General features: G+C 51.9%; 4 protein-coding genes across 4 annotated transcripts; 2 read left to right on the top strand and 2 right to left on the bottom strand.

Annotated features, from left to right (window-relative positions):
• Positions 1 to 3: 3 nt before the first annotated feature.
• T310_7325 (uncharacterized protein) lies at positions 4 to 1359 on the bottom strand (the record flags this gene model as incomplete). The annotated part of the gene is made up of 1 exon (XM_013469885.1): positions 4 to 1359. A coding segment is annotated over one exon (1356 nt), but the record flags the coding sequence as incomplete, so codon positions are not given.
• A 3772-nt stretch (positions 1360 to 5131) lies between these two features.
• Positions 5132 to 6110, top strand: T310_7324 (uncharacterized protein; the record flags this gene model as incomplete). Its single annotated transcript, XM_013469884.1, has 5 exons — positions 5132 to 5151; positions 5347 to 5367; positions 5530 to 5613; positions 5867 to 5975; positions 6060 to 6110. 5 exons carry the CDS (start codon positions 5132 to 5134, stop codon positions 6108 to 6110), a joined length of 285 nt encoding a protein of 94 aa, XP_013325338.1.
• A 1241-nt stretch (positions 6111 to 7351) lies between these two features.
• T310_7323 (uncharacterized protein) lies at positions 7352 to 9179 on the bottom strand (the record flags this gene model as incomplete). The annotated part of the gene is made up of 4 exons (XM_013469883.1): positions 7352 to 7934; positions 7991 to 8350; positions 8487 to 9054; positions 9131 to 9179. The coding sequence occupies 4 exons, from the start codon at positions 9177 to 9179 to the stop codon at positions 7352 to 7354; spliced, it is 1560 nt and encodes a 519-aa protein (XP_013325337.1).
• Positions 9180 to 12264: 3085 nt separating this feature from the next.
• On the top strand, positions 12265 to 15588 carry T310_7322 (Non-specific serine/threonine protein kinase; the record flags this gene model as incomplete). Its single annotated transcript, XM_013469882.1, has 3 exons — positions 12265 to 12332; positions 12826 to 14094; positions 14160 to 15588. 3 exons carry the CDS (start codon positions 12265 to 12267, stop codon positions 15586 to 15588), a joined length of 2766 nt encoding a protein of 921 aa, XP_013325336.1.
• Positions 15589 to 17041: the final 1453 nt, after the last annotated feature.

Raw genomic sequence — 17041 nt, 5'->3', positions numbered from 1 at the left:
TGGCCCGTCCACACGCTCTGGGTATAAGGCAGCGAGTAGGACGGCGTCTGCCGGTAGGACGGCGGTTGCGACCGTGGCTGCGGCTGCGGCATGTACTGCTGCTGAGGTGGCATCCATGCACGAGTGTAGGGCGGCGGGGGATTCGCGTACACCCAGGGTCCGGCGTTGTAGTAGTCGGGCGTGTTGGGACCACTGGGGGGTGCCGATGGGGGAGAATACTCGGACGCGGCGGGATTCAGCCATGCGTTCTCGTACGAGGCACTCCGCTGATACTGCGGCGGGATAGGACCCTCTGGGGGACAGGAGAGGCTTGGGCACCGCGTGCTGCCTGGCAATGTTGGTGTCGAGCGGAGCCAGTTTCTGGCGGGCCTCATTGCCTCTGCCGGCCATTTTGGCGCGATAGTTTTCCCAGTGGGACAACCACACCGCAAAACCATCCTGCGGGTTGTGGATGCGCTCGTGGATCTTCCACTCAAAGGCGAAGAGCCAGTCCAGTTCCATGGAATTCAGCTCCGCGACGGGGATGTTGCTGACCTCGGCCCAGGACCGATTCTGGAAGGTGTTGTCGTCGAGGAATTTACTTCCCAGAAGGAGGGCGGTCGTCAGCATCCGGTACACTTGACCACTGCCGGTCAGGTAGACGCCCGCCGCCGAGAGCATGCGCATCCTGGTCGCGAGGTAGAACAGACCCAGCAGAATGGTGGAACTTGGGAGGCGGGTAGAAGACAAGATCTGGTGCACGTATTTCCGGAACTGCGGCGGCACTGGCGTTCCTGGGTAGACGCTTCGAGCGAAGTCAATATCTGCAAGGTTGATCTTGGTGATGTACAAAGCATACATTCCCTGGGCCATTTCTGCCACGAAGTCCGACATCTGGTCCATCTCGTAGTCGAGATAGGCAGCGACACCTCCGGTCGCCTTCTCCTCCTTGGGAGGCTGCTGCTCGGGCTGCACGACCATGTCCTGACGACGGTACTGGGGCGGGATCGCACTGTCCATGGGGGGGAGCTGCACATTGGACCTGATCGGGGGCAACACGGGAGCGGAGGTCATGGGGCCAAACATCGCCTGGGAGACACTCAATTGGGATTGGGCCAAGGGCTGCTGGGTAGGCAGGTCCCGTCCATTTCGCATCTGCGGCATATGCTGGGCGTGCATGTTCACCGGGGCGGGCTTGACGAAGCAGGTCGCCTGGGAGTATTGCTCGATGAATTCACAGCCAGTCTGGGAGTACCGCGGAGGAAAGGCCGACTGTCCGGTGAGGTAGTAGGGCTGGTCATGCTCCATCCTGCTGCTTCCGTGGAGGTGAGGCGGCGTAGGAGGAAGGCCATGCAGGCCAGGGGCGAAGAAGGACGGCATAATGCTCCGGGGGAGCCGGTTCACGACGGGAGGTAGACGGCCAGGAGCTGCACCCGCAGACGCAACAGTCAGTACCTCGTGGCAGGTACGCTTTTTGCAGGGAAAATGTGTCACACAAGGAACAGCCCGTCTCAGGAAAAGAGAATACCGACCGTCTACTCTTCCGCCCTTCCCGAAGCTCGGGGAGCGCTGCTCGACGAGCCGCCGCTCAGCGTTGAGAGAGGATCAAGAACACCCTAACAGGCTGTCATGGAGGGAAGCTCGTCGTTCCAACCACAGCTGCGACTGCCGGAAACTTTTCTTTTGGCTGTTTTTGTCTTTTGTGTGAGAGGGACAGGGACACAGATCGTTGTCGAGCGATCCCGGTCGATACACGATAAGTGGCAATCTAATGACCGTCAAATATTTTTTTTCGGTCGCTCAAGGACAAACACAGCACCGAAAAAGCGGTGGGCTGTCGTCAGGACGACGAGGACGAGAAGGAAGGGGAAAAAAAAAACCACCCCGATTCCTCGCAGAAACCTCCAGGCGAGTGACGAGAGCCACTCAGCGACAACGACACTTAATGAAAAGCTCGTTGGGGGGGAGAGATGGAGCCGAACGAAGAGGTTCGCAGGAGGGAGGGAGCCGGAGGCGAGGCGAGGGCGGAGGGAAGGAGGAGGATGGAGGAGAGGGAGAAGAAGAGAAGAGAGATGGTGGTGAAGGTGAGGACGCTGGCTGGCGGTGGACGGTCAGGAGGGCAACGGGCACGCTGCTGGGGCTGGGCTGGCCTAGCGAGCGGCGAGCAGCCTGTCCGCGGCTCCCGTCGGCCCACCGGCCACAGCGAACAGGCCGCACATTCACTGCCTGCCCCAGCTGACTGGCTCGCGCGACGGGTCGCCCGTCTCAGGCACGGCCATAACGCACGACGGCGCCGGAGCTCGCGGGCAGAAGAAAATTATTCTGATCACAGTCGGTGGCCTCGCAGGCTGTGGGGTCTCTCGTGGGCAGCAGTCACTGCCAAGTCACCGCCTCCGCCTCCGTCGCCATGGTGAGGGCCTACCAGGCGCCTCGACCATTTTGTCAGCCGGCAAGAGGCGACAGAAACAGAAACACGCCTGGGAGTGATGCAAAGCCGCTGTCACAGCTTACATGACAGTGTCTATTGACCTGTGACCCAGCCTCGCAGAATGCAGATTACAAGACGGTCGCCTGGTTACGGAGTACGCATCCGTAACCACGACACTACCAACACGCTAATAATCTGCAGCTGCGGCCAAGTAATAATAATAAGAAAATTCTGGGCGGTAGGGCCCTTCCTTCCACCACGCCGTTCTCGGCTTAGTTGACCGCGTCAAAGGCGAAAAAAAAATTTCAAAGTTTGCAAGCTGCAACCCCGAACGGCCAGCTTCGTCCCGGTTTACTAAGACTACCTCATCGACTCCAAGCTGGCCATGATTACTCAGCCTGAGCGCCCCAATTGAGCGAGTTGACAATTCCTCGTCGCAGTTGCCACAGCTCGAGATGAGCTCACAGCATCAGGAGGATGCCTGCAAGGAGAACGGGGAAGATTGAGCGTTGCCCCGGGTTCTGTCGGAGAAAATTCGTCGATTCGTTCCATTCTTGGTTGTTGGTACGGAGCACAGATGGAAGAGGGGGGGGTTGGGGACATCCACCAAGCGTTGTGCTCCTTGGGGCAGTGCGCCCCGGAATGGGCGACTGCCGATCTATAAGCAGGGCTGCTGCACGGCGAGGTTGCTATGGAGGGCCGTTGTTGGCCCCATAAGACACCGCTGAGACCCAGTCATCACCGTTCTATATTAAGAGCCAGCTCGACACTCCTACCAGGGACGCGAAGCGAGGTGTCAGATGAGTTGAGAAGGCAGCAGTACTCCGTACTCCGTAAGGTCCTGAGCCACGCGCCTCCTCTCGTGAACGCCTCAGACGCGCCTGACTCCTTGCTGCTTGTCATGGGAATTATTGGCCTAAGCAATTACAGGAGTCGTCTGCCGATTACGGTACACCAGTACGGAGGAGACTCAGGACCATCACGGTTTCGGGAGTCTGATCGCAGATGGATCTGTCCGGCTGCTTCCGATCTGTCATAAAAGAGATTAATATTACCCAGTTGACTATCTAGATACGGGGAACGACCAGAGTCATGACACGGAGTACTCCGTACGCAACTAGTAAGGCCATGCCAGAAGCAAGAATTTGCCGTTGCCGCTGGTAACAAGTTCGAGAGGCGAGGCGAGGCACTTGCTCCACCCTTGCCGCTTGCCACGAGGAATCATCAGCACGATGCTGATTTGATTTGCCCAGCAGCCCAAGGGTTTCGCCCTAGCCAGGAATCCAAGTCGTCAGTGTCGGCAGACTTGACCCCTGGAGACGGGCCAAGACTCACGGAAAAAGGTCTTGGGCCGCCTTGCGTGGTGGCAGGTCTGGGCGATGCCGCAGATGTCAGTCACTACAGTCTAGCACGGAGAACGGAGAACGGAGGAGATTATCTCCTTTCTCCGTGATCGAAGCCGATGACTGAGAAGCGTGGCAAATAAATCAGGACACGAACTGTTGCACCGTGCACGTTGTCCAGTCGGACTCCTCTATCGATAATATACAGAGTACAGTACTGTACAATTCATCGATAGATGCACTTGCAGCTACCAGACCAGGCTAGCTCAAACGTTCAGGCCGCACGAAGACATAACAGTGCTTGCTACTTTTGTTGTCTGTCGAGGCTGATTGAAATCATACAACCTCTTTTACACCAAAGTCTTGACAGGCCCAGACTGGCCTCGAGAGTACGGAGTAGAATAGTGCCGGTGGAGAAGCGTGGGATGACAGCCTCTTGTTGCGTCATAAGTATATCCTTCTGGACTTTGGTCGCTGACATGTCTGCCCAACAGGAACGGTTCACGTATGTATGCACCTGTGCCTAGGTAGCAATTTAGTTCCATGTCAAACTGTTCGTCCGATATAGGCTGCGAGGGGAGAGTTTGTCCACCCCGCCTTGCCCTCTCTCTACTCCGTACTCTCTCTGGCTTTCTGAATCAGGAAGGCGGGGGAACACAGACTGACAATGATGGTTAATATTTGAATATCCCACGATGCATGGATGAGTTGGATTGAATTAATTCATTGGATCCTCTGACTGTTGAGTCATTCTGACGAGACGATATTTTTACAGGATAATAGCTGTAGTCATTAATACCCCTCCCATAGGGTACTAGGTATACTGTTAGGTAGGATCGTTAACTAGGAAGGAGGGGCATTCTGCATGTACATATGCAAGTATGTACAGTACGTATGTACGCATGTACGCAATAATATCAATGCATGCATCTCTTCCTTTTCTTTCTACTACTACTTGCAACCTCTTTCTCTCTTCCGATAATGGCCGAGCTTCATCGTTTTTTACCCCGCTGTGGGGATTGGGTTGGATCTTTATCGATTCGATTTTGATTTTTACCCCTCCTGCCTACCTAGGTAAGCATGAGCATGAACGTGAATACCTAATGACCTGCATGATGATGATGACGATGATGATCATCATCATCATCATGCTATGTTGGCTCCTCTTAACTAATAGTGTAAAGACCGGAACGGGTTGATTGAATCATCCACTTTGCTTGCTTCGTTCCATGCTTCCCAATTCTATCCAACTACATATGTTCTTTTCCTTCCCGGATCCGGGTTTTCTTTTCGATTTTTATATTACAGGCATGATGTCATTAGTTAAAAAGAAAAAAATAGACAAAGTCTTAGTAGAGCACTCACTGCAGGTAATGTAACTATGCAAACTACCTATAACCCGTGAGTTCGTACTCGAGACAAGAAAGAAAGAACGAGACGGACGAACGAAAGGGTTCTAGGAGATGGAAGCCAGTCATAGAAATTGGGCTTATGAGATATCAGCCCATTATTCCCTCGTCTTTTTTTCTTTTTTTTCTTATATATATTGTCTGCGTTGGCAATATTCTCTCTGTCTTTCTAACTAACAACAAGTAGGCACCTAGGGCAGGTAGGTAGGTAGGTAAGTACACACCTTAGGAACCAAAGGGGATGGATGGATGGATCAGAACAATGCTCTCTTTCTTTTTCTTCTCATGATACCACCTGTAAGGCATCAACGTTGATGTTCGGTTAATAAAGCCCTATGCCATAGACAAATATATATATATATGAGGCCAGAATATCACTATATTTAGCCCTGCTTGTCTTCATAGGCTTGGTTAACCAACTACACCTCCTCGTGTACTGCATGTATGATGTATTGTATGTATGTACTGTCTGCATAGAGAGCCTGCTACATGTTAGATTGCCTACCTATATCTGTACAGTACATAGGAGAGGACTCTTCGGGTGCTGACAGACGTTTCTCTCTTTCCAGGGAACGGTGCAGGTACCTTACCTTATTTATCTACCTTAGTTTGTCTAAGCTAGGTACCTAAGCTATCTAGAAAGGTTGGAGTGTGTGCTTATATTTATTTTTAGTCTATTAAGGATCCTCAATTTAAACTATAAATAGCTATATACAAGAATCCAAGCCAGGAGAAAGAAAAAAAAAGAAGAAAAGTCTATCCTCTAGTAAGAGCAAACAAGAAGTGCAAACAGGGTTAAGTCCCGTTTATATAAAAGTAAGGGATAGGGGGGAGGGGGGTTCCCGTGCAGACCGTTATATATATATATTGCTTCGCTGCGCTTCGCAAATTATTCATCAGGAACGGGTGGGCCAGGGACCCTATTATAAATATAGACCTCCATACTGCTAAATGTGTCCAGTAGCCCATAGAAACCCTGTGCCATTGGAAGGTGATCAAATTATGGTGGAATTGACGATTGTATAAGGCAGCCGAAAGGTGGTTAGAGTGGGCAGTAGTACAGCAGTGGCACTATGACATGGTAGACATAGATATGGCTACCAAATGTGGCCAGTAGCCAGCCCATGGAAACCCCGTGCAACGAAACCCTGTGCAAATTGGAAGGTGATCAAATTATGATGGAATCGACAATCTGTATGATTGGAAGCTACCTCCGGAGAGGTAGCCCCCTCCAAAAAAAGAAAGAGGCGATCAGAGTGGGTAGTATGGGCCAGTGGCACTATTGACATGAAGGGCATAAATGAATAAATAAATAAATAAAAAATGGACACAAAGATATTGTTGCACTCATTAAATAAATTGATTAAATACTAGACTGCTTCCTGATCCTATTATTGCAAAAAGTTCTGGAGTATACTACACCATGCCAGCAAACAAAGATCGTCTCTATGTTGCCTTGTACGTTCGTGGAGGCGCGCCTACAATGCCAGGACTAGAAGATACGCATGACTGCCTGATCAGCACCAGCTAATTTCATAGTGCCTGAAGTGTTCCAGCTTGCAGAAGAGGTAACAGCAGTCTGAGCACCCTTGTTAAAGCGGCGGTACCTCGAAAAGGAAATTTTTGGAGCCGTCGCAGAAAAGTGTTCTGTACAGTACATCTACGTACCACGCAGGATCACCTCTTACTTATTACAGCACTGGGCCTATTGTATCATTCTTTTCCCCCTATTTATCATACCATGGAAGAGAGTCAGGAAACATGACAGATTAGGCTAGCTGGATATGACTGGTGCCAGCGAGGAAGCAGGTCCAGATCCAGATCCAGATCTATGGAAAGACAACAGATTTTTTTTTGGAGCATTAAGGAAGAGTTACTGATGGATTGATATCATCAAAGTGCACTTTTGAGAGTTAAAGAAGAAGAAGAAAACAAAGAAGAAAGAAAAGAAAAAAAAACCAGCTCGCAAGCTCGCAGAAAAAAGCATTTATTCCCTACAATGTGAACTCCCCTCGCGCCTGGATAGAAACAAAGAGAACAACCCTCCCCGATTCCGGAATCCGTTTTGATCAAATACAACCATAGAAGAGAAAGAAGCACAGAAACAAAGGCATGTCTGATCCCGAATAATGTTGCACCCCCCTTTCCACCACTCCGTCACTCCTTGGACGGCCGGACGATCTTGAATCATATCATGGATACCACGCGTAGCTCTTCAAAGCCGAGCATCTCAAGGTGTCCGTGGCTTCCGTCCGCCACTTGGACTTCCATGCCCATTCCCGGGTGGCGGCCTCGACGAGTGCATCCTTGCATTCAGGCGGCAGCTCTGCAAGCACATCCGGACTCATAAACTCCGGATGTTGAGGATCGGCCATGCTGATGACTCCGTTGCTGCCGATGTCGTGCACATCGCCATCCGGTCCGGGGACGCCAAAAGTGCTCGACTCGGCCGTTTCGTAGCAGATATCCGTAATGGCGAAGCGGCGGGAGAAGATCGAAGGGACTGGAGGGAAAATAGTCGAATCGCTCGTAGAAGGGCGCTCAGGTTTCTCAGCACGTGCTGTCTCGTCCTTCTCGGAAGTTCCATTCGTCAAACGCAACGAGGACATGCCTTCCATGAGTTTGGCCGAATGTCCGGGATCGGGAGGCGGCACCCGCTCCCAGCGAGCATGGGAAGGCTGCATGATCTTGGGATAGTGCATGAAATTCGTGTGCACATCGTACACGCCCTCGAGATTCTCGCGACGAGCACTGAGAATCGCCGAGTTGAAACGGCTGAAGGTGCCCTGTCAGCGACATGATTTATCCTACGAAAGAAATTCATGACTCACCTTGCTTCCCTTGCATGTTCAATCATCCAGTTGTCGCCCGTCACGGTCACCTTGCGCTTCTTCGCATCCACCTTGCCATTTGGCAACGGAACAGAAGGTGCTCCAGTATGGTAGACTGCACTTGCACCATGCCAAGCCACATACTGGTTCTTGTTGTATGGCTCTCCAGGAGGGGGCAGCTTATCTTCCGGTACCGCGAGTTCACCTTCGACGTCTCCCCGTTCCCGCGCCGCCTTGACATTGTAATCATCTATGATTTTGCGGCCACCGATGACGATCTTGGCGCCAAACTCCCGGAAAACGGATCGTGCAGTAACGACACCGATCGCGCGGCCCTTGTATGAATGGGGAATGATCTCTCTCTCAATCAAATCCCGCTTGGCTTCGTCGTCGATGATGATTTTGTAGAGCAGCCGGTGCTTTTGGAAGAAGAGATACGAATCTCGGAATCCGATGCAACGCGCTGGTTCGGTCGACAACATGTACTGCCGCTCACCTCGGCCGAGAATCGTGAACGTGCGGACCCGGTATTCTCTGCCTCCCAGTAGATTTCCATTTTTTGTCCACCTTCGTCTCTCCTTCGGGATCCTCTGGCAGGACAACCTCATCGTCAACCACATCCATCATAGTCCCGTCCTTATCCACCTGGACCTGCGTGACATGTGACCCTCCTCTGTTGCGCGCCCATCGTCCACCGCTGGCGGCCGGCCGCCCCCGTCTTCTTTTCACAGGGGTACTGACGCTGATCTGCCGTTCAGACGTTCCCTCATCTTGTGTGTCCCAATCCGGAGGTCGATTTTTGGGCGGACGGCCAATTCGACGTTTGCGAGGGATGGCAGATGTCCGGCCACCACTGCGTTGGGGCGTGTTTGACTGCGAAGGCGCATCGGATTCCTGGGCTGGCGTTGCAGCTGCTTCTTCCTCCTGATCCGCCTCTGGTTGAGGCTCGGCCTGAGGGTCCTCTTCCGCAGCATCGCCCTCGTTCGCTGAGGCGCTGGACTCCCTGGTAGGGGGAGCATCGGCCATCTCTTCGTCCTCATCGGGTAAGCTTGGGGGAGCCGTTCCTGTGCAGAGGTCAGTTTGCCTCCCGCGCCGTCGCGACTACAAAAGAAAAAAGCAAAACAGCACGGGAACACGTACGCATTGACTGTGCAGCTGCCTGAGCAGCCGCCCTCTGCTTCCTTGCCATCTTAGAGTCGGTTAGTCATAAGAGGAGAATAAAGCGCAGCTTGTTCTTACAGCACCTTGACAGCAGCACCTGGACTCCTGGCGCGAGTCGCGAGGCGTTCCGGGTCTACTTTTCGCCGCAGCCTTGCCATATCACGTGACCTAACATGGATGCCAAGCATTCGTTACTTGTTACGGATTAGTGGATTCGACAGCCCAGCCCTCAGCCCTGAGCCCTGAGCCCTAAGCCCTGCTGAGATCCGAGCGAGATCTGAAAGTTAAGTCTGCTCCGTATGTTTCCGCGCGTCGGGAGGCTGCCTGTCGTCGAGGGCAAAGCAGGAAGCCGATCCATGTCACTGGTCGCCGCGTCGATGCGCTTTACGTCACTGCCCCCTGGTCATCATTCTTTGAGATCGCCTGGATTGGATGGGATTTTGCTGCTGGTCCCCTTTTCACCGAGACACTCTTACTCATCGAGGTCTCAGGGCTTCGAATGCAGCTGATTGTCTTTGAGCTGCAGAGGCGATGCATTTCAACCACAGCCGCAGACGCTCTTGAGTCATTTTTGCTGCACACAGCGCGTTCCTATCGTCACATTACGGAGTAATCATAATCGCTTCACCGGAGATCCACTCCCACCTTTGAACCTACCAGGGCCTAAAGGCGGCCGTCCAGCCAAAAAAGGCAGATGCCGTTAATCCCAAATTAGCCAACTCCAGCTGCAACCGCAGCGAACGGAGGTGGTAGGAGTACGTAGCCAATTAATAGCTCGCGCCATCACATGCAAAATTCCTAGCAGGGTTTCCTATCGCCTCGACATACCCAACATGCTTTAAGATACCAGCACAAAGAAGCTTTCCTTCCGTACGAAGATGCGCGTTGATGAGTTCTTTTCCAACTGGTCTTTTTGCCCACAGGGGCCTCTATTCCGTATCCATGCATCCTAGCTATTCAAACAAAGCGATCGCTGTCTCAGCCCCGGTAATTTTAACTGCAGGTTGGCCTTACCACCTGTAAATTACGTCGTGTACTCCGTCGGTACAGTACAGCCCAGAGTTTCCCTTCAGGGATGTAAATCCCCCAACTTAAGGTGGTCAGTCGATACGGTAGCGAGCATATCTTATACGGGCATCTGAGCATCAACGCTTAACTCTACGCCCTGCAGATAGTCAGATGGACTGGGACACATCTGACCGTCTGCTGCCATCGGATGACCCTGACGTGCGACCATCCTAATTTGACTTAATGGGGGTCGAGTCTCAAATGAGAAGCTGCCCATACCATTTGACCCTTCCTCAGCTTGTTTACCAAAGCTGGCTCATATGCAATTTCAACTGGATGAAGCAGGAGTGAGATGCAGCGATAGCGGTGCGTCATGGCATCGTACATGGCAGTTGGAGGCATTTACTAATCCTACTGCCATTATGAGACAGTGATGCACCGTGGAGGGGATCGTGGATGCTTGGAAGCGGTTCCCTGAGCGCTGAAGAGCGCCTGACCGCAGTAAAGTCCAGTATCATCGTATTCTGACCTCAGACGAAAGAGTATCATCTGATGCATCGGGCTAAATGATTTTGCCTTGGAAGAGCTTCATTATCCTGGAAGCTGAGATAGGCGGTCAGAACGCTTCGCAGTATGCGTCCAGGATCATATAGCTGAATCCGACCATGATTCCACTAAAGCAATTCGTTTTTTTTTCAACCCTTCAAGAATGGTGGTCGAGGATCTGATGGACGGTTGGGGGGTGATGCGAATAGCACCAAATTTGTTGGCCTTTGGGGCGAAAGCATAACTTGCCATAGTCTTGCTTTAGTCTCCCAGATGACTGCTGTAAACAAAGGATCACATACAAGATAGGCAGATACGGCTCATTCACGTCGATGAAGATGCCGAACACGACCCCACCTGGTGAGGGGAGCTCGGAGGCGCTATCGACGCTATGTTGGAGAAACAGCATTAAGAACGACGCCCGCAGCATCTAAAATACCTTAAACCCCTCGATACCAATAGTTAAGACTGGCGTTGCAGGCCCAAAATGAGAGGCGGGTGGAAGATTGGCCTGCCACCACAAGAATGGCGCAAAGAAACGCGCATAGCAGCAGCGGTGGCGGCGGAGGGGAGCTGGTCTTGTCATGCTGTACATAAGCGGTAATTATTCCACGCCATAACAGATCTCTTCCGCAAGACGGTGGGCAATGAGTCACGTCCAGTGCCATTCCCCTCAGTGTAAACGCTGAGTATTGGCGCTTCGTATTTTATTCTCAGCTTGTCGTCCCAAGCCCCTCGTGCGCATACCTCGCTGCAGCGCGCCAGTGGAAAAACATCGGACTGGTGCGCCCCGTCGCAGGCTCCATCGTCGGGGACCATCATCTCCACTGGCCGGCGGGTTTTTGCCTCCTGTCGCGGACATGGAGGATTAATATTACCGTTCGGAGCGACCTGTTCGTCTCGCCCACTTTGCCTCTTTGCCCAACACAAATCCCTGCCGGCCACGTTCTTCTCGCCTTTCTGCCTCGTCGTTCTCATTCTTCTTCTCGTTGTTTGGTTGTCTTGTTGAAACAGCTCGTTTCGCGAACGAGTCCGAGTCCGCCGCTTCGACCGGGGCTGCCCGAGGCCAGGCATTGCTCAGCCGGGACAAGTCCCGGGCTCAGTCTACGCTAGGCTTAGGCTTGCCCAAACCGCACGCGAAGACCACCACCACCGTCGCTGCTGCTATCCGCTTCCTACTCGATCCCCCAAGCTTCCGTGCGCCCAAGACCTGTGATCCCAGCATCCCAACAGCAGTCTTTGTGCTTCCTCCCGTCCCGACAGTATCGTCGTCTCCTCGTGCCGCTCTCCGTCGTCCCCCGGCGCATCCCCGTCGTGCCTGAAGAGGGCCAGACCCGCCCCCGACCTTGCAGCGCAGCGATCATCCCGCATCTCTAGGTCATCATTACCAGCGTGGGTACAAGTCCAGCGTTCTCCGCTTCTCCTCCCACCACCACAATCCCCAACTCCCATACCTTGTTTCGCCTCCGCCGTTCAACCTTCCAACCGCTGGTCTGAGAGGGGGTTCGCGTCGACGTTAGGAGCTGTTGGAGGAATATTTGTCGGATGGGAAAGCACCCATGGCTGCACCAGGTGGAGTCAACCCGCATGCAGATGCGGACCTGACGAGGCAGTCCATGCTCCAGAAGTGAGTCCTGCTTCCCATGTCATTGCACGCTTCATCAACGTGTCAATGCCGGGTTTCACCTTGGTCGTGGTACTCTGGCTGCTTGGTCCCTTGGAGACGATCTGAACCAAAAAAAGAAAAAATTTTCCCTATTTTTCTCTGGCTTACCCTTTGCCCTATTTACCTTGATGAGTGTGCAAACCAAGTCATGGCGACATCTGTTTTTGGACTTCCTCTCAATGTGGACTGTTTTTGCTCCTGTGGCCTCTCTCTTCCCCCAAGGACTCTGGATGGCGTCTCATCTGGTAGATCTGAGGCCAGAGATCTTCTGATATCTGTGCTCCACATTGACCTGGATGAAGTCCATCAATCGCATGCTCAGATGTTATCCTGAGACTTGGGCCCTCTGTCGCATGCAGTTACTAATCTACATTGATACCTCGTCGCCCGAGATCGCGGCTCCAAATCGTGTTTGGTGATTTCGTTAACTGGGTCAGAGCTGACAAATGAGCAGCACGGGTGCGCAGGAGGATGAGATCCAAGATCAGATTGGCTCCAATGGCTCGACTCCATCTGGGATGGCTACTCCACAGCCAGATCCTGCAGACAAACGTCTTCCGTCAATAATGCACTACTTCTCTCAGGTTGGTGGCCCCTCTGGTTTTTCGCTTTCCCGTAAAGCACGGTCATCTACCTCCATGACACCTGCCGCGGTGGATAGTGCCCAGTCGACTGCCCGCGTTGCACGACGCAACGAGGGCGATGCCTCTGGGCATACTTCCTTACCGTCTGGCGCAATTGCTACAGGAGAGCGCGAGCAGTCGCTGGATGCCAAGGCGCCTGCTCTGCCCGCTGCCGGAAGCAGTGAGAAGCCAGAAAGCGAGGGATCGCTGGAGACTTTGAATCCCAGCTCCCTGCCTACTCCCCCTGACTCATCTGCGTGTTCTTTGTCCCAGAAAGAGGCGGAGGAGACGGAAACGAGTGCCTCTGGTGCAGAAAAGACGGTGGTGTCCATCTATTCTGCGCTGAAGAACTATCTTTCTTCTTCGTCGTCAGGAAGTTCCTCTGATTCTCATTCCTCACGCCGTCCTACATCCCATCCAGTTTCCAGCGTCTCAGACGACCCCGTTCTTGCTTCTCACTTCTCCAACCCATCCCTTCCTGAAGCGTCAGAAATTCCATCTCCACCAGCGGCTCCCCTGTTGGAACATGAAAAGCCTCAGCACGTTTCCAACTCTTCTGAAAACCTTGCCAAGCTAACTGAGAACGCGGTTAACGCTTCGCGTCTAAAGAATACGCCGCCGCTGACTCCACGTGCCATGTCGAATGAGAACGCGCAATCGGAGAAGCAGCCGGGTGACTCGAAACCCGGTTCGTCCGGTTCATCGAATCAACGTCCGAACAATAAAGAAGAACTGACAGGGAAACTCAATGAAGCGTTCCCAACGCAGTCCCAAGGGGGACAGGAGGGACCTGCGGTTGCATCATTGAAAGGAAAGCTTTCGGTGAGAATATCCCAGGCCAGGGGTCTGCGGCCCAGTGTCGATCCCTATGTGGTTTGCGTGTTCGAGTGGAACGAGTACATCTCCAGGGGCGCGCAGAGCGGAGACCGGACACCTGAAACCAAGAAAAGCCAAAAGGAGTGGTCTGATAGTGACTCCGGACGGCCCATGGCCATACCTATGAAGAGCCGGCAGAGTAGTCACAACAGTCAACTGGACAGTCACGATCCAAAGGGCAGGGTTCCGATCACAGATCCTCAGTGGAATCACGAAGCGGTCTTGTACGCATCTGCGCCCTTAAAAAAGAAATGAGTTAAGACAAAAGACCTGCTAATCTGATTGATAGTGACGTTCTTGGCGATCAGTCCGAGATCGATGTCTCTGTTTACGACCGTTACAACCAGGAGGCTTTTCTCGGCCATGTCCGGTTGAGTCTCAATCTGAAACAAGACAACTCTCATTTGGAGGGCTGGTTCCCTCTGATGGCTCGAGGAGCCGGTGACAACCAGGTGTCTGGAGAAATCCACCTGGAGATACACTTCCAGAAGACCGAGAGGAAACACGTTGGGCCAAACGATTTCCAGATTCTTAAGCTCATAGGCAAAGGTACATTCGGCCAGGTTTATCAGGTAAAGAAGAAGGACACGCAACGTATCTACGCGATGAAGGTCCTGTCGAAGAAGGTCATCATACAGAAGAAAGAAGTTGCGCACACCTTGGGAGAGCGGAATATTCTTGTCCGGACCGCCATGTCAGCTTCTCCCTTCATCGTCGGGCTCAAGTTTTCCTTCCAGACACCAACGGATCTTTACCTGGTCACAGACTACATGTCTGGTGGCGAGCTCTTCTGGCATTTGCAGAAGGAGGGCCGCTTTCAAGAGGCGCGGGCCAAGTTTTACATTGCAGAGCTGATCCTTGCGCTGCAGCATCTCCATGATCATGACATCGTCTATCGCGATCTCAAGCCGGAAAATATCTTGCTGGATGCTAATGGCCATATTGCCCTTTGTGATTTTGGCTTGTCCAAAGCCAATCTCACGAAGAATGACACGACCAACACGTTCTGCGGTACCACCGAGTACCTCGCTCCCGAGGTCCTGTTGGATGAGCAAGGGTATACGAAAATGGTGGATTTCTGGTCTCTCGGTGTTCTTGTCTTCGAGATGTGTTGTGGTTGGAGTCCATTCTACGCCGAAGACACGCAACAGATGTACAAGAACATCGCCTTTGGCAAAGTCCGCTTTCCCCGAGACGCCCTCAGCGCGGAAGGACGGAATTTTGTGAAAGGGTTGCTCAACCGAAATCCGAAGCATCGGCTGGGTGCCAAGGATGATGCGAGGGAACTTATGGCACATCCATTCTTCAGCGACATCGATTGGGACGCATTGGCCCGTAAAGAAGTCATTCCTCCTTTCAAGCCAAAGTTGAAGTCGGACACCGACACATCGAATTTCGACCCGGAATTCACCACGGCTCTGGATCACTCGACCTCTCTGAATGACCGTGCTGCTGCATTGGCAAATGGGGCGATGCCTGCGTCAACGCCTCTGTCGCCTGGCATGCAGGCCAACTTCAAGGGATTCACCTTCGTAAATGAGAGTTCGATGGACCAACACTTCAAGGACAGCCAAGTTGACCGCATGGATGAAGACATGAAAGATGATGACTCCTGGCATCGATCTCAACGATCTATTGATTCTACGGATCATCGCATGAGCGGTGTAATCAGGACCGGAGAGGGCGAGGGTGGTGTGTTCAATAATTTTGACATTTGATTTCATGCTTTTTTTTCCCCTTTAGCACGGTCATGAGGAGTCTTTCTTGCATATACTCGGTTGTTGTGCATTCTTTGAGAAGGGGGGGGGTGGATGAATTTTGAATGAACGTTAAGAAATGTCTTCATTTCCATACAAACGTCCATGATTATTTTTTCCCCGGGGTGAGAAAATTTTCTTTTCTCCTGTTTCTCTCCTTTTTTTTTATCTTTTGCTTTTACTTTCTGGCTCTTTATCTTTTCATTCGCTTCCTTAGGCATGGGCTTATGCACGAGGAGTACCAAAAGTTTACACCCCTTGTTTTTCTTTATTATCTGTTATTCTCGGTAGAATTCTCTTTCCGAGGCCTGGTGGAAGGCATTTTTCTTGTCATTTGATGAGATTCCTGCTGGTTACCAGGGTCTGATGTCTTTGCCTTTTGCACTTCTGTCCCGGTTTCCAATCGGATCTCTCATGTGCATGTGGTATATTATCTCTGTGACTCGGCCGAAGCATGCTTGCATTTCACGTACCGAAATGATCATATCTTTGCAGCAGACAGACTCCCATGCAATTATCTTCGTGTGCTTTCTTCTTTCGACACCGCGTGCGGAGGACTTACGATTTACGAACCGTTCGCCATAAGAAACGACGTGAAGCCTGTGGGCTTCACTGGTTCCGTCTTTTGATTTATTTATTGCAAGCTTGGCCGCTGCTGTTTACTCGATTAATCGACCGAGAAGGCGAGCTTCTGATACTCGTCCTGTCCCTTTCCCCCTCAACTTCATATCCTGCAAAATCAAACGCAGATGCGGATGCATCGCTAGATAGTACAGGACAATCGACAGGGGAAAAATGAACTAACGGCAGAAACGCCGAATTGTTTTGAAATGATCTTGTCAGTCTTGAAATAGACTAGACATTGGCAATCATCGACATAGTCCCGTCCAAGTACCGTAGTTGACTATCAGGTACCAGTGTCTTCCTGGATACGCCAAATCTCCTTGTCAAATAGATAATGCCTATGTATAATATAATTTCTGACTTTGGATGACCAGACCGGCGGAGGAACGTCTTCTGCTGGTTGCTCTGGCTGGGGATTGCCTGGTGGGTGTATTAATAAGCTTGAGTGCTGCATTGGCACTTTCGCCGCTTTTCGCCGCTATAAATATTGACTCCCGGTTGCAGATTTCCAGATCATCCCTACTGTAAAATGTGGTGGGAAACGTGTGCCTAGGCGGTTACGTTAAAACAGATAGAAAAGAAAAAGATAGTACTTACTGTATGTACATATGAAAATTAAGAAGACATACTCTAGATGAACCAGATGCATCGCATAACCTAAACGTCATACCTTACGGACCTATGCCATCATCCTGGTTCAGAATGAAGGTGTACGGATCTGGATAATAGGTATTATTCAGAAGGTCCAGATAGATTATTATATTGAAGTCGAACATACTCCGTAGTGACG

This window comes from Rasamsonia emersonii (genome assembly GCF_000968595.1).
Source record: "Rasamsonia emersonii CBS 393.64 chromosome Unknown ctg1118621760528, whole genome shotgun sequence".
Lineage (NCBI taxonomy): Eukaryota > Fungi > Ascomycota > Eurotiomycetes > Eurotiales > Trichocomaceae > Rasamsonia > Rasamsonia emersonii.
The sequence above is the reverse complement of the archived record's forward strand: the minus strand, read 5'-3'. Positions and strand labels throughout refer to the sequence as shown.